Source organism: Notamacropus eugenii, chromosome 1 (assembly GCF_028372415.1).
Source record: "Notamacropus eugenii isolate mMacEug1 chromosome 1, mMacEug1.pri_v2, whole genome shotgun sequence".
Taxonomy (NCBI): Eukaryota; Metazoa; Chordata; class Mammalia; order Diprotodontia; family Macropodidae; genus Notamacropus; species Notamacropus eugenii.
Genome location: NC_092872.1, coordinates 340,758,210 through 340,781,656, shown reverse-complemented (window position 1 = coordinate 340,781,656; position 23,447 = coordinate 340,758,210). Strand labels below are relative to the sequence as shown.

General features: G+C 36.3%; 1 protein-coding gene across 1 annotated transcript in view; it reads right to left on the bottom strand.

Annotated features, from left to right (window-relative positions):
* The window catches only part of CDKN2AIPNL (CDKN2A interacting protein N-terminal like), a 76,383-nt gene that overhangs the window by 8,147 nt on the left and 44,789 nt on the right, over positions 1–23,447 (bottom strand). Inside the window, 3 exon segments of the mRNA XM_072628875.1 lie at positions 113–212; positions 1,740–1,917; positions 1,920–2,064. Coding sequence (XP_072484976.1) covers positions 113–212; positions 1,740–1,917; positions 1,920–2,064 — 423 coding nt within the window.

Below are 23,447 nucleotides of genomic sequence, written 5' to 3'. Positions count from 1 at the left end.
TCCTTTCTCAGACATATTACATTTATAAAAGTGACTCTAGATATCTTAGAGGCTTGAACAGTTAAATTCAACATCAGCACTCAAGTTGAATACTGAAATATTCTATATTTACCTTTTTCATTAACTCATCTCTGGTTTTAAACTGTGGCGGATCTTCTACTTCGGTCCCATCAGCCATCTCTATTACCTTGTCTAAAAATTCTTTGTTGTAACTGTACAATAAAAAGTAAGGTAAATGGCATAGAATGAAGAGTCACTTGTGGCTGTGTGTTAATATGAAACTGCAGCATGTCAGTCTGTAAAACTCACAGTAAGTTGCCTTGATACTTTAGGGAAAGCATATTAACTATGACAGCAAGGAGATATTTCAGTTAAGAATTGGTCATTATGCTTGAGGGTACTCAAGAAGATATAGAGATATGAATAAGCAGGCATTTCAGGATTTAAAAAAGTAAAATACGCTTTACTTTGGAAGTGATATTAAAACTAAAAGATTATTTTTTTTCAGAGCTCTTCATTTCAGGAAGGGCAGATGTAGGAAATTTACATTTTCCCTTGTTCAACACTGACTACTACTAGATAGAAGTGACACTCTCTGCCCCTGTAAAGGTTCTTATCAGAGACACAGAGAATGTGTGGGTGTGTATTGATCCAACCTAAAGATCTTCAAGTTTTTCTCTATATTAACCCAACCCCTACAGCCCACTGTAGCTTTGCACTTGTAAGTCTATAAGTACAAGATAGTGGCTTGGGCTAGGAAAAGCTGTATGATCAGGCAGGCTTGGAAAAAGAGGTAGTTCTTAATTGGCAGTGAAAACAGTACTGGGGCATGAATGAGACCTAATGTTATTTAAAAATCACATGTATGAAACTGTTTTAATTGTCATTTCTGAAGCCCTTTTCAGCCACATGTTTCATAAGTAGACTCATTAGTTTTCACTACTTACTCCCTTGTGAAGAAATTTTAAATGGAGTGGCTGTACCTTTCATATGTTTGGCAAAAAGCAGGTTCTTCATGTTAAACAAAATCCCCATTTTCCTAAGTTGGATGATGGAAGACCTAGCCTTCTCTAGGAATGAAATGAGGCAAGATAGGTACTCCATGTCTGTTCTCAATGCCTTGTCAGAAGGGTATTGAAGGGGAAAAAGCAGGATGAGAGGAAATTAATATTATATATATTAGTATATGTTAGAAGGAGAAGGCAAAGGTGTTTTGTCTTCATAGAAAAAAAGGTTTCCACAGAATATTAGAACTGAAAAGAACCTCAGAGACCATCTAGTCCAGAGGTTCTTAGCCTAGAGTTCATAGAATCTATGGGCATATTTCAGGGGATCTATGGACTTGGAAGGGGGAAAAAACCCACGTCTTTATTTTCACTAACATCTAATTAAAAATGAGCATTTCCTTCAATTATTTATTTTTTTAAAAAGTTACTGTAAGAAGTCATTTACAGGCTTCCCCAGACTGCCAAATGAGTCCGTGACAGTTAAGACCCCCTGATGTGGGCCAAGCCTTTCGTTTTGCAGAGAAGACGAGTAGAGCGCCCTCAGCGGGTGACAGACGAGAAGTCACCCACCCGCCTTCACTTACGGCCGGGGACTGGGCGTGGGGCGGTGGGCCCAGACGTCGGGCTAAGGGATGGGGGCCGGGGGTGTCGGAGGACGGGACTGCGCTGGTGGTCCCGGGGTCATAGGTTAGGATTGGGTGGGTGGTGGAGGATGGGGTCAGGGGTCGGCACCTGCAGCCCAGGAAGAGGTGGTTGGGCCACACCATGGACAGCGCCAGCAGCTGGTCCAGGCCACGGCCGCCGTCGGGCCGATCCCGGTAATCGGGCAGGTGACGCAGGATGGACTCCGCGCGGGCCTTCCGGCGCTTCTCGCTCTCGGAGTAAGCCCGGAACTGCTAGGCGAATTCGACCTCGTCCCCTTCACCAGCTCCTCCACCGCGGCTCAAGTCCCTTCACCCCAGCCGTCGCGCTTCCAAACACTAGCAGAGCTAGAGCCCAGCCAGCCGGACAGCCACTTTCCCAGAGTGCACCGCGCCGCCTCCGCCTCCGCCTCCGGCTAGAGCGACTCCAGCGTGGAGGCCGCTCTCGCCCGCGCCCGTCTCGACTGCTCTGGAGGACCTGCGCAGAGGCGGGGCCTGAGTCATCAGTCATCCGCCTGAGGGGAGGAGCAAGTGACTCAACCTGAGCTGTGGATTTCGCTGGAGTCACCTCCCCAGGGCCACCCCGGGGGGCGCTGCTCCGAGCGTCGCGCTTCTCTGTCACCTTGGCTGCTAGCACCCCAAGTGTCGCATGCCCCTTGTCACCTCAAGTCACGTTAACAAGCATTTATTAGAGCGCCTATTATGTGCCAGGCACTGGTATTAAAAAAGAAAAGCAAGCGAGGAATCAGCCCCTGCTTTTAGAAACTCACAGTCCGATGGAGGAAGGAAGGAGAAGGAGGGGAAGGAAAAGAAAGAGGAGAAGAAGGAGAAGGAGGAGGAGAAGGAGAAGAAAGAGGAGAAGAAGGTGAAGAAAGAGGAGAAGGAGGAGGAGAAGAAAGAGGAGGAGAAGGAGAAGAAAGAGGAGAAGAAGGTGAAGAAAGAGGAGAAGGAGGAGGAGAAGGAGAGGAAAGAGGAGAAGACGGCGAAGAAAGAGGAGAAGGAGGAGGAGGAGAAGGAGGAGGAGAATAAGGAGGAGGAGGAGGAGAAAAAAGAGAAGGAGAAGAAGGAGGAGAAGGAGTAGAAAAAGGAGAAGGTGAAGAAAGAGGAGAAGGAGAAGAAGGAGGAGGAGGAGAAGGAGAAGAAAGAGAAGGAGGAGGAGAAGAAAGAGAAGGAGGAGAAAAAGAAGAGGACCACGAAGAAGAAAGAAGTGAATATAATCAAGAAAGGGGAGGAGACACTAAGATTAGAAAGGACTGAGAAAGTCTTCTTGCTAGGTGGTGCAGTGGATAGAGCACCAGTGCAGGAGTCAGGAGGATCTGGGACTTTAGCTGAGACTCAAAGGAAGACAGGGAAGCTAAATGAAAGTATCTAGAGTTGGGAGATGGAATGTTGGGTTTGAGGAATAGCAAGAAGGTAATGACTGAGGAAAATCCAGCAAAGACAGCAGGGAAAGAAACGAGGAGAAACAGGAAAGAAGAGTGTCACAAAAACCTGGAGAGAAGAAAGAATCAAGGAGGACAGGGTGATTGACAGTGCCAAAGGCTGTAGAGTGGGTCATAAAGGATGAGGACTGAGAAAAGGTCTTTAGATTTGGTAACTAAAAAACCTTTTGTCCCTTTGGAGTGAGCAGTTTCTGTTGAATGATGAGGTTGGAAGCCATATTGCAAATAATTAAGAAAAGAGTGAGAGAGAAGAAAGTAGAGTATTAGTTGTAGAGAACTTTCTGAAGGAGTTTAGCCATGAAAGGGAAGAGAGATATGGGATAAGAGCTAGTGGGGTGGATGGATCAAGTGAAGGGGTTTTTTTGACGATGGAGGAGACATAGACATGTTTGTAGATGGTAGGAAAGCAGTCAGTGGACAGGGAGAGATTGAAGACAAGTGAGAGAGTAGATCCAAGGGAGAAGATGAGATGGAATGGGATCAGTTGTGTATGTCAAGGGGTTTGCCTTGAGGAGGAGAAGGGCTCTTTCTCTCTCATATCAATCAAATACTTTCCCCTACTATCTTCTCCTTCACTTTTGTCTCATGAGAAGTGGCCGTTCTTCTTGCCAAAGCAAACTCCAGAGGTGAAGGAAGACACGTTTTCATCCTTCCTCAAACCTTTCATAACTCTCCCTTCATCCTCTCAACTGAGAACCTTGCCTTATATTTCCTTGAAAAAAAAATGAGGTCATTTGAGAAGAGCTCCTACTTTTTCCTGTAAACCTCTATATGCAGACTGCATGGACTGTCAAGGTATTCAGATAATGAGACCCTACTCGCTGCCTCAGCACTCTGCTGGTACTTAGAATAGGTTGCATTTATTTAAATTAATACTGAAAATCCAGAGGTATTTTCTGGGTCAAGACAGACAAGAGTTGTGGTATCCACTTTCTCATGGCTATAGTTAATTCTCTTAGGGATTCTAGATTCATTGTGACATAATCAAAGTATGAGAAGTCCTCATTCAGTTTCTAGAGGCCAGTCCCTGAATGTATGTGGTTTATGTGACCTTCATAAAGTTATTGGAATATAATTGTCATTCAGAAATTGCTATGCTACCTCTTCACTCTTATCAGCACTGCATGGGGTCTAGAAAAGATGGGTCATGGAAAGAAAGGATCCAGAAAAGAGTATTGGAATTGATGTTACAGTTTTTGGAAACATAGGGCATCTCCATTCCTTCATCTTAATCTCCACTTACTACTGTTGATTCAGTGGAATTCAGTCTTTGAAAAACTAATTCTGGGTTATTCTCTTCAGTACATTTATCGTTCATGTAGTCCATAGTTGTCGCAGAAGGCGACTTGGTCTTTTTTTGCTGTATTCCATGCTGTTTCCAAAATCTTAACATTTAATCTTTTTCATTCTCTGGGATAAGTGTCTCAACTCATGAGTTTGTTCAGAGGTTCAGCACTTTTGGCCAAATTTCATTTGTAGAGTTAATTGAGCTAAAGTAGAGTCTCTCTTTGGGTCCCAGTGGTTCATATCTAGAAGATGTCCTAGGTACTAACCCTGGATTGGTTTATGTTTCCAGCTCTTCTCTCTGTCCACTATCTATGCTATATTTCATGACCAGGTATATCAACCCTAAATAACTGGGAAATCATTTTGACTCTTCACTCATCAATTACTTAGAGTTGTTATATCTGACACTGTCCATTTGTTCCTCTGATTACAATTCTGTGGACCTGTCTTTCCAATTGTGAAAAAAAAGTTAGAGGCCTTTCCCCTCTCCTTTTGGTGGGTATCAAAGGGACCTGCTATAAATATCTTGAATATGCCACCTATTCTGAGCTGTCAAATTAGTTATCCCAAATCTGAAAGCTCTTAAGCACCAAGTCCTTGGGGGTGCTACATCTTCAAAGATGGAGTGAGTTCAAAAGCAAGTACCCTGAGGATCTACATTAGCTCCCTATATTTCCCTATTGTTAATCATCTGCACATCTGCATTACTTCTAAGGCACGTGCCAGCCAAAACTCCAAGGGTTCTTTATATGGAAGAGGATATACCCCCTTAAAAGTTTTCCATACAGAGACCCTTGTAATAGTATTCTTGGAACTACTATCTGTCCTCCTTGAATATCTATTCCCATAAATACTTACCTCCATAAATACTTACCCAATACTGCTTCTGGGTCATTGACTACCAAAAATATGAGTTACTGGTTGCTGCCACCACATTGCCCCTAGATAGCTAGCTGTTGAAAAAGGTGTTGCCTTAATTAGCTATCTTTTCACATCATCCTCAGTTCATCCCTCACTCATCATAATGCCATCATGATGGCATTAAACTGGTTTATCTTCCTGGTCAACCGTAAAACCCTTGATAACTAGTTGCCAAGTAACCCAATAAACAGTTATCTTTCTAAGCACTTGAGTTTCAAATAATGAAGACAGAACAGCTACTGCTACTCCAGAGATAGACTAAACAATGAAATCCTAAATAATTAATGGGTCAAAGAGCAAATCATAGAAACAGCAATTATACAAAAGAAAATGAAAATAATGGAATAATATATCAAAATTACTAGGATGCTATTAAAGCAGTCCTCAGATGAAAAATCATATTCTTATAAACATACATTAACAAAGTGGAAAAAGAGATTAATGAACTAAATATGTATTTTAAAAATTGAAAGCTGACATATAAACAAATCTAAAATAAGGCACAAATGAGCAAATATTAGTAATTAGAAGAGAAATAAAATGGAAACAAAAGAAATCACGGAAAACTAAAAGCTGGTTCTTTGAAAAGAATAACAAACTTATAAACCTTTAGCTAATCTGATTAAAAAGAAGAGGAAAGAAAATAAAATCAATAAAATAAGAAATGAGCAAAGTGAAATAATAATAATGATACCAGAAGAAATAAAAAGAATAATCAGAACATATTGCAGTTATATGATAACAAAAGTGAGAACACAAAAGAAATTGAGGGATATCTTCAAAAATATAAAATACCTAAACTCTCAAAAAAGTAGATAGCTTAAAAAACCCAGTCCCATAAAAGGAAATATAGTTGTAAAGGAATTACTAAAGGAAAAACATCTAGTCCTGATGATTCATGGGGTAATCCTGTCAATCATTTAAAGAAAAATTAGTACTGATACTTTATGAATTATTCTCAAAAATTGAGAAAGAAAGTACTCTACCAGAATCCTTTTGTAAGACAAATAAAGTCCTAATACCTCAACCAGGAAAGATAAAACATAGAAGGAAAACTATAGGTTGATATCATTAATGAATATCATTAATGAAATTTTAAACAAAATTCTGTCAAATAGACTACAGTAATTTATCCAAGAAATCATTTATTATAATCAAGTGGGATTTAGACTCAAGGAAAGTTCAACATTAGAATACAATGAACACAATCTTTTTAAAAACCAAAACATCTAGAATGACATGATTATTTCAATAGATGAAGAAAAAGCCTTGAAGAAAGCCAGGAGGCTTTGGACCAGATAAAAATGTAATTGGGAAATGTTTAACAACAAAAAAAAATACAATACAGCATAGATAATATTAATTTGCAATATTCTAAGTCAGTAGGCTGCTTGTAAGGTTTCTGTTTGAGTCTGACACCACAATACCATAAGACTTCCTCTAGATTTCTTGACAATGTGCAGATGTTGAGAAAACACACAGCCAGTTCATCCTCTTGCCACCTGCCTGACCTACCTTCTTTCCTAGTCATATATTTGTCTGAATATGTCTTTTATACCATTTCTCTTGTGTAATTCTTCTTTGGTAATGTGTTGTAGCCTCCTGATGCCCACCAGGAATCTTTAAGAGAAAGAAAAATTCACAAGCAGGCATAAAATAAAACAGCAGATTTTCAAAGTCTGGTCCAAGGACTCCCAAGAATCCTTGAGACTCATTCAGTACAACCCATGATGTCACAACCATTTTCATAATAATACTAAGCCATAATTTGCCTTTTTCACTAATTCTCCCAGGAGTGAGCAACAGAGCTTTTTTAGATGATAATTCACAGACAGCAAAGCAGAAAATCAAAAGATGTGTCTGGACTTACTGTTTTGCTCATATTCTCCCAGGATCAAAACCAAATAATCACTGAAGCAGATATTCTTTTATGTGAATGCTAGGCAACAAAAACAAATGGTGTTGAAATATTCATAGTGTTGCATAGCTTTTTTTAATCTCATTTTTTGTTGTTACTGTTCAGTCATTTTCAGTTGTGTTTGACTCTTTGGGACCCCATTTGGGCTTTTCTTGCCAAAGGCACTGGAGTGGTTTGCCATGTCCTTCTCCAGATCATTTTACAGAGGAGGAACTGAGGCAGACAGGGCTAAGTGACTTGCCCAGGGTCACATAATAAGTGTCTGAGACCAGATTTGAACTCAAGAAGATGAATCTTCCTGAGTCCAGGCCCAGTACACTATCCACTCTACCATTTAGCCACCCCTATCTCCTCGTTTATCCTGGAGTAATTGTGTTGACATTTTCTCTGATGGTACAAAAGCAATTTGCAATTTATATTTGCAAAAATGTAAAACAATAGCACTCTTTTTTAAAAATATTGTTATTTTAATTAAAATATTTATATTAACGTAATAGATTTATCATCATTGTTTTCAAGTGAATAAATATTTTATAATTTCATCAGTTATAATTTCTAAGAGGACATAATCAATTTAAGTGAAAGTTTTTTGGAATCCTCAATAATTTTTAAGAATGTAAAGAGGTTTTGAGGCTTCAAAAAATTTGAGAATTGCTGGGATAGAAAAATCATAGCATTATAGATTTAGAACTGGAAGGAATGTTAAGGGTCAACAAGTCTAACTCCCTCAATTTAAAGACGTGGAAACTGATGCCTGGATGGGTTAAATGATTTACTTAGGGTTACATGGTTAGTAGAGTGAATGTTGTAAGATTTGAACCATCTTTCACCCATATGTCTCTGCTTATAGGGGTTTTCCAGTCACTATTCGAGGTCCATAGCTTGCCTCTTCTTGACCCATTCCTCCTTCTCCACTACTTCTCTCTCAGAAGTCTTTGAGCAAATAAGAAGTCACATTAATTTACGTGTACATAGTGTTATAGGGCTAGTCTTCAGAAGACTACTATCCCTGATTGGAAGTGGAGTTACACATGGGAAGATTTGTACAAAGTGATGAAGAGTGATGATGAAAACTGATGAAAGCAGAAGACCATACATGCAACGACTACAACAAGTAGATAAAAGTCATCTGGAATGCTCGCTTGTTAGTACCATATAGAGGAAGTTAAAGCACACATCGTTCCATGGTACTAACAATTGTTTTGGGGTGAATGTACTCTATAAGAGGATTTGTTTGAGTGTTTGTTGGAAAGTGTTGCTAGGGTCAAAACAAAATATAGCAGTATTTTTTTAAGTGTCAAGGAAAATGTATATTTTTGAAACTTGGGACTTCCTGGAAGATAAAGAATCAAAGTTGCTTGAGAGTCCATACTTGCAAAAACTTCAACGGAATTAGAAAAGAGTGGAGGAGAATTCTTGTGAGGAAAAGAAAATGGAGGAAAAGAAGGAAAAGAAAAAAAGAGGGAAGAGAAAAAAAGGAAGAGGGGAAGAAAAAAGAGGGGAAGGAGGAGGAGAGGACAAAGAAGAAGAAAACAGATTAAATAAAGAAAATCAAAGCTAAAATGATGATGAAAACTTAGAAATATCTGTGGGAAATATTTGTTATTATCTTGTTAAACTTAACTTTGTTCTTTTTCTTTTCTTATGTTGTAAATGATAGAAATTTAGAGGATTGTGTATAATCATTTTCACTTCTTTCCTTTATTTGAATTTCTGAGTTGTCAATAGCTGTTTTTTAAAAAGGAAATGTATGCTTTTCTTCTACACATGAAAAAATCATATCTAAGATACGTAAATGAGGTAGAGAAGTAGTTTTATACTAATCTGCCCATTCCCAGAATATTTCCAAAAGCACCTGCATTTAGAAGGGAAATAGAAAGCAACCAAATCCAACCGCAATACTTTGGTATTAGATGTATTGATCTGGGGAAGCTAGGGGGCGCAGTAGATTAGAGCAGACGAATTCAAATATAGCCTTAAGACGCTTCCTCTGTAAAATGGGGATCATGATAGCACCTACCTCCCAGGGTTGTTGTGAGGATCAAATGAGGTATTTGTAAAGTGTCTATTATAGTGCCTAGCATATCGTAGGTGCTATATTATTATTATTATTATTATTAAGGCCCCCTTTAGAATAATAATGTAATCAGAAAAAAGAAACAGTATAGAATAGTTGATAGAATGCTGGACTTGGAGGCAGGAAGATCTGTGTTCAAATCCTGCCTCTTGATACCTACTAGTTGTCTGACCATGGGCAAGTCACTTAATCGATTTGAAGCTCATATAAACTCAAATTTATCTACTAAATTATAAGCAGTCCCTATTCTGGGCAAATGGAAGGAGTCCTCATGCTAATTAAATTATAGATCCTTGAGATGTTGTTGTAATGAGGGGGCATGTATGATTGAAGGGACTATATTTCTTGTGAGGTTCTAGACTCAAGGATATAGAAATTAAAATTCCTCAGATTTCATTTTCTAGATGATGTTGTACCTTCATTTCAGGAGCAACTGAATCAGGAGAGTGACACAGAAGACTGTCACTGACTTCATTCAGTTACAGAGTTAAAGGAGTTCCAGAGAGAGACCTTTTCTTATTTCAGAGTCATGAATCTCACTGACATTTTTTACCAAGTTACTCTAATGTGAATTTGAGATGAGTTTGTACTAACTTGGGAATGCATGTTGAGATAGATTTTCCTATTCCTTTGCCAATTATGCAATCCTAATTAAACTTTTTAAATGCACATTCCTAGTATAGTCTGTTAGTATGGAGCAAACTGAGTTGAGATGATGTGGACTCAAGCCAAATGAGGCACACATTATGGTAGGTAAGGGGTATAGTGGATAAGTGCTGAGCCTGGAGCCAGGAGGACCTGTGTTAAAATCTAGCCTCCCATACTTACTAGCTGGGTAACCTCTGCCTACCTCAGTTTCTTCAAATGTAAAATGGGGATAATAATAGCACCTAACTCCCAGGATTGTTGTGAGGATCAGATGAGAAAATATTTGTAAAGTGCTCTGCACAGTGTCAGATAGTAGATGCGGTAGAAATGTTAGCTAGAGTTGTTGTTTTGGGGTCCTTCTTTCTCAAATGATTTCAATGATTTCACCAGCATAATGTCTTGACTTGCCTGCGCATTAGATTTGAGAGAGGCAGTTCTGGGCAAAGTCATCACTCTTGCTCTCTTCTCTAGAATCATCAGAGTCCAGTGGCAAGACAAAGTTCAAGACAATTGGCAATTACCCAGGATGCAGTTGGGGACCTTGACCTTTCTAAATTAAGGCTTTTTCAGGTCTCAGTTTGTTTGAGGCCATGTCCATTCAATGACTAGGTAAGAACTGAGACAAGAGATGATCTAATTTATGACCCTGAGGATATCATTATTATTGTCATTATTAAATGAAAATTATTGTTAAAATTATTAAAACTATCCTTAAAATTGAAAGTCTTTAATAATCAAATTATTAAAATAAAAATTATTAAAGTTGTCTAAGTTATTATCAAAATCGCATTGAATCTAGTAGTTTGTATGCATCTAGAGTTGAGTGGTATAATGTCTCACATAGCACTTTCTTTACCTAAACGTTGTGAAGATTATGGTACAGGGTTTATTATATCCATTTTACAGATGTGAGGGAACTGAAGTTGGGGGTAGGGACATAGTTAACCAAAGGTACATGGCTATTTAACAGCAAAGCCAGGATTTAAACTCACTTCTTCTGACTTCAAGACCAATGCTCTTCAAGTCTTGACACAGAAGTTGTATGAAGAAAGATTTTCTCCTCCAAAGACTGTGAAATTTTAACCTTGGGGATCCACATATAAAATCTTTTGAAATTCTGAATTCAATTTGACAAACATTTATTATGAATTATGAAACAATTATGATGAATATTCCTTTCCAAGCTTCTCTGGCAGACTGACATTTCAACATCTTCCTACTCCTGCAAGTAGAGGACAAAAAAATACACAAAACTTTAAAAATCTTCTTATGCTAACTGCCAAAATTAATATCTTAAGGCAATGGAAACTATAATATTCCCTAAAGAGTTCTTCCTAAAGGAAGTCATCAATTTGCTTTACTCCAATAATAATGACTTTTAAAACAGATAATTTTTATCTCTTACAGGCATCTCACAAAAGTTCATAAATTTCCCCATCTTCCATGTCGGTGTCAATGTCAATGAATTATTTATACTCATGTGAGATGACACTTCATTCCAAATTGCATGAAAGCTCTAATCTGTTTTAAAAGTTAGAATGATCTTTTTTCTTGAATTAGGCTGGTTATTTCCCTGCCCCTAACTTCAGTATGTATTTTGCTATTTTAAATGGAAAATATTATTTGTGTTAACATTTAATTGGTTTATCTTTGTAATTTCTAAACAAATAAATAATATTTTAAAAATACATCTGTTTTAATTCCTAATATGGTAAATATTGACAGGTATAACCTGTACATTTTCTGGAAAAATTCTTTAGTTCTTATCCCATGTAATATTGCCTTGGTACTTTATTTTTTTTTTTTAAATAAAAGATATGATCACTATTCCCATTTTCCATCTCCATGGGTAGGAGCTGTTCACAAATTTATCAATTCAATTCAATAATTACTTCTTATTTGCCTATATAACCCAGAGCTCAAGTTTCTCATATGCACAAGTCTCACCTTATTAGTGGGGAGAATAATTACATTATATTTCATGCCTTTAGAGGAGCTGAGAACTTATGAAAAGAGAAATCCTAGATTTTCTGGCTTCTAGCTTTGAGAAAGGATACAGACTGTTCCTGGCTTGCTTCAAGGAGAAAGAGGTACCTGAAGAGAGACAAAGCTTTGTTTTGTTTTTTGCATTCCTATATGTAACCAACAAAACTCAACAAGAACTAGAAAAAGAAATTTCATTCAAAATGACTATAGAAGCTATAAAACATTTGGAAATGGATTTGCCAAGAGTAGCCCAGGGGCTCTTTGAGTGTAACTATGAAACACTTTTCAGAAATAAAGACCTAAATAATTAGAGAAACTTCATTGCTCATGGATGAATAAAATCAATATAGTAAAGTGATAATACTATGGAAATTAATTTGTATACTCAGTAGCACTATGCTAATCAAACTCACAAAAGAATATTTCACAAATCTAGAAAAAATTATAATGAAATGAATATGGAGGAACAAAAAGTTAAGAAGCTCAGGGGTAATAATGAAAAGAAGTGGAAAGAAAAGGAAACTCTCAGTACTAGATCTCAAACTATACAACAAAACAGTAATCATTAGGACAGTTTGGTACTGGTTAAAAAAAGAAAGAGGATGATCTTAAGTACACAACATGCATAAACAAACAAATATAGCAGTATAGTGTCTGATCAATCTAAAGATCCCAATTACTAGAAGAATAACTCACTATTTGACAAAAACTGCTAGGAAATAGAGAGCCTTGCAGAACTTAGATTTAGACCAACTTCTTGCATATACGAAGATAAGATTCTAATGGATGCATGACCTAGAATTAAAATTCATATCATAAACAAATTAGAGGAGCAAAGAAGAAATTCCCTTTCGGTTCTATGGATAGGGGAAGAATTCATGTCTAAGAAGTGATAGAGAAAACCAAATAAAAGAAAATGGACAATTTTGATTTTATAAAACTAAAAATTTTTGTGTACAAGTTAATCTAATATAATAAAAATTAGAAAGGAAACAGGCAACTGGAAAAAATCTTTGCAACAAATTTCTCTGATAAAGGTCTCGTATCTAAGATGGATGAGGAAACGATTTAAATTTAATTTAAATTTATAAGACTAAGAGCCATTCCTCAAAGAATGGTCAAAGGATATGACGAGAGTGTTTAAAGGAAAAAATCTAAGCTAACAAAAATTATATTTTAAAAGCCCTAAAGTATCAATAATTAGAGAAATACAAACAACTTTGTGGTTGTACTTTACAACTGTCAGATTAGAAAATATGGCAAAAGAGAACAATGACAAAAGTTAAAAAGGCTGTAAGAAAGGAGGTATGCTAATTCACTGTTGATGGGGCTTTGAATTGGTTCAGATATCATGGAAAGCAATTTAAAACTATGTCCAGAAAGTTACCAGATAATACAGACCTTTTGATTCAGCGATACCATTAGTAGGCCTGTACTTCAAAGAAATCAAATAGGAAAAAGGGTCTATAAGTACAAAAGTAGCAATAGCAGTTTATTTCACAGTACGCAAAAATGAGAAACTAAAGTGAAGTCCTATTGGGTAATGGTTAAACAAATTGTGATATATGATGGAATATTAGTGTACCAAAAGAAATGACGAAACAGACAGTTTCAGAAAAAACTAGAATACCTCTATGAATGAAGTGAGCAGAATTAGGAGGAAAATTTATAAAATGATAATATTGTGGAGAGAAACAACTTTGAAAAATGTTAGAACTCTGACAATGATAAACTACAAATCCAAAAGAATAAAGATGAAACAAGCCACTCATCTCCTGACAGATGATGAATTTAAAATGCAGAAAGAGACATATATTTTCAGACACAAATGTGGGAATTTGCCATACTATGCAGTTGTGTATTGAGGGCTTTATATTTTAGGGTTTTCTTAAAAAATTTGCTCAGTTGGAGGGAGGCTATTGTGAGGGACAGATTAACTAAAAATGCTTGCTAAGTGAAAAAAACAAAATAAAAAAATAATGTGGAGCCAGATTATGGAGAATATTAAATGCCATTGATAGCTTCATAAAATGACTTCTTTTCATTCTGATAAATTGGTAAGATTTTTTTTGAAGCCTAAGGAAAAGGATTAATATAAGAGAACCCTTTCTACTTAAGGCATATCATTTGCTTTGTCACTGTTAACTTTTTAATGAACGCACAATTACAGAGAAGAAATTATACTTCGTTTAAATCTTTAATAAACACTAGCTTTGAAACATTAAAAACAAAGATCATGAGCCAGTTAGATGGACTAAGCAAAAGATATTTCTGGCCTTAGTCTGATTGCTACCTTACTCTTCTTTAGAAAGTTGCAATTTTCCCCTGAGTCCAATGGATTCTAGCAACAGATCAGGACTTTGATGGTAAAGATTTCAGGTTAGAATATTGTTTCCATTGAATCTGATTAAGAATATTTAAAATTTGAGACCAAGGATTTTAGGCAAGGACACAGAAATAATATTATTTCTTAATATTTTCCAGAGAGGGGAGTATACTTTCACATTAGTATAAATCTAACTAGGTCATAGTATATAATCTTTTTAATGTTACTGTAGCAATTTTGCTAATATTGTATTAAATTTTTATATTGATATTCTTTAGAGAGATTGAGCTATAGTTTTCTTTCTGTGCTTTATGTCTTCCTGATTTGGGTACCAGGATCATTGTTGTTCATCTTTTGTTTTCAATCAGGACCAATGACATCACGGGGTGATGTCTTGACTTGTGTATTAATTAGATTTAAGTGATTTAAGTTGTACAAAGTCATCAACCTCACTCTTTCAGAGTCATTGAAGTTCAGTGGCAGGACAAAAGTCAAGACAACTGGTAATGGCCCAAGATATAATGGATTACCTTGGTGTCTTTGATATCTGACCAAGCTCTAAGTGCTTCACAGTGCCTGCTTCAGCTCTCTTCATGGTCTTTGTAATAAATTGTTCTCATCTGCCTAGTCCACCAGGGAAAGACTCCAGACGCTTGAGGTAGACACCAATGGGTTTAAGGCCCGTTGGCTACATTCAATCTGGTTTAGGAGTGTGGCTGCTGTGTATACTACAGCTTCTTGGAGTCACAGGTGAAGCTAGGATGAGAGGTGCATATCAAAGGTAGATGAGCAGCCTTTCAAAAGTTAAATTATAGCATGTTTATCAATCTACAAATAAATTGGAAGCAAATTGCAATTGTGAGATTGCAATCCCAGAAGTGGAATGGGATTCCAGATTCAGCCTCAAGCACAATCTGAAGCCTACTGTCAAATAACCAGGACAGACATTCCTAACCAAAGCCTAAAGTTCCGTCACTCTGAATCAGAAGAGCTTTCCAGATGTCTGACAGTGACTGAGTCAAGCATCAGTTTACTGGAACTCCAACCAGTGGCAAGTCTGGAAGTGTGTTACTCAGACCCGAACCCATGTCAGGAACTTGTAGAGTTCAGACCAAAAGGGCAGCAATAAGACTGAGGCTTAGATCAGATCATTTAGGGAGAACCAAAAGCTTCTATAGGTCCCTAGTTTGAGATACCCTCAAGATCCTGAAATGATACAATAATGAATACACCAAGAAAGCAGTAATAACACAAACCCAGACATTCCCTCCAGAAGTACAGAACCTGGCACCAGTGTACTTCCTGACTTTGGACCAGGTCCATATTTGTTTCATAGAATAAGTTTGGTAGGATGTCAAATCACTCTAACAACAACAATTTATTTAATATTGGAGTTCATTGTTTTTTTAAATGTTTGATAAAGTTAATTTGTAAATCCATCTTGCTCTCAGTTTTTTTATCTTTGGAAGTTCTTTTGGAAGTTCATTCAATTTCTTTTTCTTAGGTTACTCATTCAAGTTAACTATTTCTTGTTCTCTTACTCTTTCGCATCTTTGTAAATAGTGATTCACTTAATCTGTCAATTTTTATTTCTGATAATTTGTTCCATGTCTTCTTAATTCATAATGAATTCTTTCTTATTTCAACAATTTAGTTTTTCTCTTTTTATCTGATTAACCAATGGTTTATCAATCACATTTCTATTTTTTTTTAAAAATAGCTCCTCAGATTTCAGAAAAACCTGAAAAGATTCACATGAACTGATGCTGAGTGAAGTGAGCAGAACCATTGTATGTAGTAACCTCAACATTGTACAATGACCAACTTGGATAGACTTAGCACTTCTCAGCAATACAATGATCTAAGACAATTCCAAAAGACTCAAGATGGAATATGCTGTCCACATCCAGCGAAAGAACTATGAAGTCTGAATGCAGGTCAAAGAATACTATTTTTTCTTTTTTTCTTTCTTGTGATTTTTCCTTTGTGTTTTGATTCTTCTTTCACAACATGATTGATGTGAAAATATGTTTAATATAATTGTATATGTGTAGCCTATATCAGATTACATGTTGTCAGGAAGGGATATGGGCAAGGAAGGAGAAAAAAATTGGAACTCAAAAGCTTATAAAAGGGAATGTTGAAAATTCTCTTTACATGAAATTGGGAAAAAAATAAAACACTATTAAGAAAAAATAGCTTTTACTTTTATTTATCAATTCAATGTGGGGTTTTTTGTTTTCAATTTTGTTGATTTCTTTAATTTTTATAATTTCTGTTTTTGTATTTACTTGAGGTGTTTTTTTGTTCGTTGCTTTCAAATATTTTAAAGTTCCATATCTAATTCTTTTTCTCTTTTGCTGTTGAAAGTGGTTATTGATATAAATAGCCCCTCAAAGACTATTTTGGCTGCATCCCAAATTATTTGGTCTGTTGTCTCTTTGTTGTAGTTTTCTTCAGTGAAATTACCTTTTACTTCGGTGCTTTCTTTTTGGCCTACAAATTCTTTAGGATTAAATTATTTAGTCTCCAGTTATGTTTGAATCTTTTCTTCAAATGTCATTTGTTGATCTTATTTTAGTTCATTGTAGTCCACAAAGCTTTTTTGCATTTATTTGTAAGGATTTTATGCCCTAACAGATGACCAATTTTTGTAAAGTTGCCATACATGACTGAGAAATTTGCATATTATTTTATAATCATATTTAATAATAACCAGAGATTTATCATATCTACAATTTCTAAAATTCTATTCCAAGTCATTTTTGTCTAATTCTGAAAGGAACACATTGAGGTCCCCAATTATTATAGTTTTGCTATCTATTTCTCCTTAAAAATTCAATTAACTTTTTCTTTACGTATTTAACTGCTCTACTCTTGGGTGCATACATGTTAGGGGTTGATATTATTTCATTGTTTATGGTATCCTTAAATATAACATAGTTTTCCTACTTATCTCCTTTAAATATATCTATTTTTTTTTTACTATTTTTTGCCTTGTCAGATCATGATTGCTACTATTTAAAAATAATAAATACTACTGAAGTCCCACATTTAAGCTCTATGTAAATATATTTGTTTCAAGTGTGTTTCCTGTAAGCAACATATTATTGAATTTAATGTTCTAATTCATTGTTACCTTCTTTTACATTAGTGAGTCCATCCCATTTGCATACACGGTAGGGAAAGGAGGAAGAGGAAGAAAAAGTGAAGGGAAGAGAGTGAGAGCTCGAGCAAGCAGGCATCTATTAAGCATTTACTATATACCAGGAATATAGAGAGTTAGGTAGATGGCACAGTGGATAGAGTGCTAGACCTTGTGTCAAGAAGACCTGAGTTCAAATCTGGCCTCAAACACTAGCTGTGTGACCCTAGGCAAATAACTGAAATCTATTTGCCTTAATCCACTGGAGAAGGAAATGGCAAACTACTCCAGTATCTTTGCCAAGAAAACCCCACAGACAATATTGCTGGGAGATGGTCCACTGGGTCCCGAAGAGTCAGACATGACTGAACAACTGAGCAACAACAACAGATATGCCAGACATTGTGCTAAGCACGCAGGTCATCTCTGTCCACAAGGAGCTTCATTTTAATAAAGGAAGACAACACATGTCAGGTTACTGAACATTAGAGGGAAGTGGGATAAGGAAAAGGGAATGAGCAGCACAGGGGTAAGGCAGCTGGCAAGGAAGAGGTAAAGAAGTCTGGACAGTAGAGTTTTGAGCATAGCAAGGCTCCTCTTGAAATAGTGGTCCATGTAGGCAGTCACCAATGAGGACAGCAGAGCCTCAGGGCAGAGATTTCTCTAAGGCAATAGTTCTCAAAGTGCCATAACTATTTTCATAGTAATAGTGAGATATTATGTACTTATTAAAATACTCCCCCCTGTTCCAACTATATATCTGTGTGAGACCAGATTTTCTTCATATTCTTCAATCAAAACAACGTATCACAACAGACTGAAGGGAAAGAAGATGAAATAACACAGCTGTAGGAAGCTATTAAAGAGATCTGGAAAACTATGGAAGACAGTGTTACCCTTCTTGCTAAATTTTTTTATTTTGGAAAATATAGGTAGAGTCAAGATGGCAGAGGATAGGCAGCAACCCAACTAAACTCTCCCAACATCTTCCTATAACTTCAAAATAACTTCTCAAATCAAATTTTGGAGTGGTAGAGCCAGAGTGAGACATTTTTCCAGCATAAGACAACTTAGGAGGCTGGTAGGAGAGGTCTGTATCTGACCCAGAAGGCAACAGCATGACCAGGGTCATGGAGGCAACTGTGACAGCAGCAGCAAAGCAGCTGCTTCAGAAGTTCTCAACCCAGAGGTGGTAAGGGGCTTGGACAACTGGTCAGAAAGAGATTACTAGAGAACCTTTGCTGATATTGGATCCAGCTGGCACTGATTAGCAACTCTATTATCCATAAACTTCCAGGGTGGACAGGAGCATCTACAGTTGATCCCAAGGGTACAGGAGCTCTGATCTCAGTTCCAAAGCAGAGAAAAGTCCTAGTACTTGTGACTACAGGAGAAGAAGAGACCTGGTCACAGTTCCAGAGCCAAGAGGAACACTAGCATTTGTGACTACAGAAGCACAGTCTCTACCCTTCCTTGGTAAAGACCAAAGTGCAGACCAGGAGAGCAATAACCACCTTGGGAGCACAAAAGTTTGCAAATCCCTAGACACAACTCTGAAAACAGTAGCATAAAAAAGTCTAAAGTTTGAGACTGTCTCCCCACCCCAAGATGAGCAGAACTTATCAACTTTAACATAAAGTTCAAAGTCAAGAAATAGGCTGGGAAAATGAGCAAACAACAACAACAAAAACAGAACTTGACCATAAAAAGTTACTACAATATTACAAAAGTTACTTACTTACAAAAAAGTAAGACCAAGGCATAAACTCAGAAGAAGACAACAATGTGAAAAGAACTACAAAGAAGGCCTCAAAGAAAAGTGCTAATTGGAACCAAGCTCAACAAGAATTTTAAAAGAATTTAAAAGATATGAGTGATAGAGGAAAAATTGGGAAAAGAAATGAAAGTGATGCAAGAAAATTATAAAAAGAGAATTAACAGCTTAGTAAAAGAGACACAAAAAATATTAAAGAAAATATACCTTAAATAACAAAATTAACCTGATGGTAAAAGAGGTACAAAAATTCTCTGAAGAAAAGAACTCCTTGAAAAGCTGAATAGGTCAAATGGAAAAAGAGGTACAAAAGCTCACTGAAGAAAATAATTCCTGAAAAATTAGAATTAAGAAGTAGAAGCTAAGGAATGCATGAAACATCAAGAAAAAATAAAACAAAATCAAAAGAATGAAAAAATCAAAGAAAACATAAAATAATCTCACTGGAAAAAACAACTCATATAGAAAATAGGTCAAGGAGAGAGAATTTTAAAAGCATTGAATTTCCCAAAAGCCATGATCAAAAGGAGAGCCTATAAGTCATACTTCAAGAAATTATAAAGGAAAACTGTCCTGATATCTCAGATCCAGAGAGTAAAATAGAAATTGAAAGAATTTATTAATCACCTCCTGAAAGAGATCCCAAAATGAAATATTTCAGCAAAATTCCAGCACTTTCAGGTCGAGGAGAGACGATTACAAGCATCCAGAAAGAAATAATTAAAATATCATGAGTCACACTCAGAATCAAGCAAGATTTAGCAGTTTCCACAATAAGGAGTGGAGGGCTTGGAATAGGATTTTTCAAAAGGCAAAGGAGCAAGGATTACAACCAAAAAGAACCTACTCAGCAAAACTGAATATATTTTTTCAGTGGAAAAATGAATATTTAACGAAACAGAGAACTTTCAAGTGTTCCTGGTAGAAAGACCACAGTTGAATAGAAAATCTGACATTCAAACACAAGACTCATGTGAAGCATAAAAAAGCAAACATAAAAAAGTAATCGTAAGAGACTCAATAAAGTTAAACTGTTCATATTCCTATATGGGAAGATGATACATGTAACTTTTAAGAACTTTGTCATTATTAGGGCAGTTAGAAAGAGTCTACATAGACAGAGGGCATGAATGTGAATCAGTGACATTGGGATAACCTCCCAAAAAAACCCAAAGAGATGAGAAGGAGGGATGTACTGGGAGAAAGGGGAAAGGAGAGGTAGAATGGGGAAAATTTTCTCACATAAAAGAAATGCACAAGGAAGAACTTTCATAGTGGAGGAGGAAATGGGGGGCTGGTGGGCAAAATTGGCTGAAAAAGTCAAAAAGAAAATGTATGTGAGTCTGTGTCACACACCCATACTTGGGCATAGAAATCTATCTTACACAGTAGGGAAATAAGAGGGGAAAGATATGAGAGATGGGAGGATGATAAAAGGGAGGGCAGATTAAAGGAAACAGTGGTCAGAAGCAAAATAGATTTTGAAACAGAACAAGATAAAAAGAGTGAAAAACAAACTGAAAAAAATAGGATGGAGGGAAATGCACAGTAATCATACCTGTAAATGTGAATGGAATGGGCTCACTCATAAAAAGAAGCAGATAGCAAAATGGATTAGAAACTAGAATCCAACAATATGCTTTTTACAAGAGATACCCTTGAAACAGAAACACACACACAAAGTTACAACAAAGGGCTGGAGTAGACTGTAATATGCTTCTGCTAAAGTAATAAAGACAGGGATAGCAATCATGATCTCAGACAAAACAAAAGCAAAAATAGATATAAATAAGAGATAATCATAAAAATACATTTTGTTTAAAAATAGCATAGACAAGGAAGTAACATCAAAAACTTTTACAACACAGTTCTCTGATAAAGGTCTTATTTCTCAAGTACATAGGGAACTGAGTGAATTTTATAAAAAATAAGAGCTATTCTCCAATTGATGAATGGTCAAAGGATATGAACCAATTTTCAGAAGAAGAAATCAAAGCTATCTATAGTCATATGAAAAAGGGTCTAAATCATTATTGATCAGGAGCAGCTAGGTGATGCAGTGGATAGAGCATCAGTGCAGGAGTCAGGAGGACCTGAGTTCAAATCTCACCTCAGACACTTTACACTCACTAGCTGTGTGACCTTGGGCAAGTCACTGAACTCCAGTTGCCTCATCCTGAGTCATCCCCAGTCATCCTGATGAGTATCTGGTCACTGGATTCAGATGGCTCTGGAGGAGAAGTGAGGCTGGTGACCTGCACAGCCCTCCCTCACTCAAAACAAAGTCAAGTGCAAGTCATGTCATTCTTTCTCTGATGACATGGGCTTCTTCAGCAATGAAGGACGAGCACACACAAATCATTATCGATTAGAGAAATGCAAATTAAAACATCTCTGAGATATCATCTCCCACCTATCACAAATGACAAATGAGATAAGGGAAAATAGGTACACTAATAAACTGTTGGTGGAGTTGTGAGCTGCCCATTCTTGGGAATAATTTGGAACTATACCCAAAGTAGTACAAAAATGTGTATATCCTTTGACCCATCAATACCATTGCTAGGTTATTATATTTATTATATATTTATATTATACTATGCTATATTATATTAATTATATTATGTTATATTGTGTGGTATCATATTATATTATATTTATTACATTATAATGACAATACCTCAAAGAGATCAGAGAAAAAGGAAAAGGATCTATATATACAAAAATATCTATAGCAGCTCTTTTCGTGTTGGCAAATAATTGGAAATTATGAGGATGGCCACCAATTGGGGAATGACTGAACAAATCATGGCATATGATTTTGATGGGGTACCATTGTGCTATAGGAAATTATGGGGAAAAACATGGTAATGTTTTTGAAAATCATGATAAAAATGAAAATGTATATGAAAATCATGATGCAGTGAAGAGGTAAGAACCCGAAGACTATTGTGACCCTAAGAGCAATGTTACAATGATGACCAGCTTTGAAAGACTTGGCTATTCTGGTCAATACAATGATTTAAGACAGTTCTAAAGGACTCATGATGAAGAATGCTGTCCATCTCCAGAGAACTGATGAACTCAGTGCAAGGGAAAGTATAATTCTCTTGCTTTATTTTTTGTGATATGGCTAATCTGGAAATATATTTTTGCATGATTTCACATATATAACTGATAGAATTTTGCTTACCTTCTCAGTGGATGGGGGAGGAGTGGGAGAGGGAGAGAATTTGGAATTCAAAATTTAAAAAGAAAAGAATGTTTAAATAAATATTTTTTAAAAGAAAAGTTATTTTTCATAAAAATATGCTATTTATGGTGACCTGATGGGTTTATTATTATTTGAAAATGACAATAAATATTTTAAATTCTTAATTTTAATTTCTAATACAGTAAATAGTCCACATAAACAAAAGATCTTTGACATCCTTAATAATTTTTAAGATTGTAAAAGAGTTCTGAAATTTAAAAGTTTGAAAGTCACTTTTCTAGGGTGGCAAGGCAGTTAGAGAGGAGGAGGAAAAGAAATCCAGAGACTAGTATCCCAAGCTATGATAGTTAAAAAGTGTATTTCCCCTCATTATAACCTATTATACTTTTTCCTTTCTTGTCCTCCCACCTTCTTTTTAAGGAAGAAAAAGGTAGTGAAAGAAGAGGCATCTAATCAATAATAATCAACTAAAACTGAACTGGTCTCTTTTTACTCCTCTGATTTTCTCTTCACCAAGCCCAGATTCTGATATTTGGTACTTACATTTTCTTTCTCCCTTTAATCCCTACTTTATGATCAATCTTCAAAAGATGAAGTTGATTTTGCATATGACTGTTTCCTCACCAATTCTGCCCCTTCATTTACTCTTCCTTCTCCCCTAGCCTTTTCTTCATTTATCTCCTTGTTTAGTGTATTTCTACACCAAACTCTGTGTGTGTGGGTGTTTGAGTATGCATACAAGGTTCATGAGATGCCTGCTTCCCTCCTTCCTCCATCTTCATATACTCTTGTTTTTGTACACCTCAGTTATGCAAAACAGTAAATTCTTTCTCCTTCATCACCTTCTCCCTAACATATTTCTTTTTTTCCCCTTTCCTTTTCTTTCCTCTCTTAAAACCAGCGGAACCTGTACACATGTCTGTATGTTATTTAACTCTCTCTGTGACCCAGGATGAGAATGGAATTCTGAAGAGAAATATGTCTGTTTTCCCTTGTTTAGAATATAATTATTTTATTATTATTTATTATCTTCCGATTGCTTATATATATTAACCCCTTTC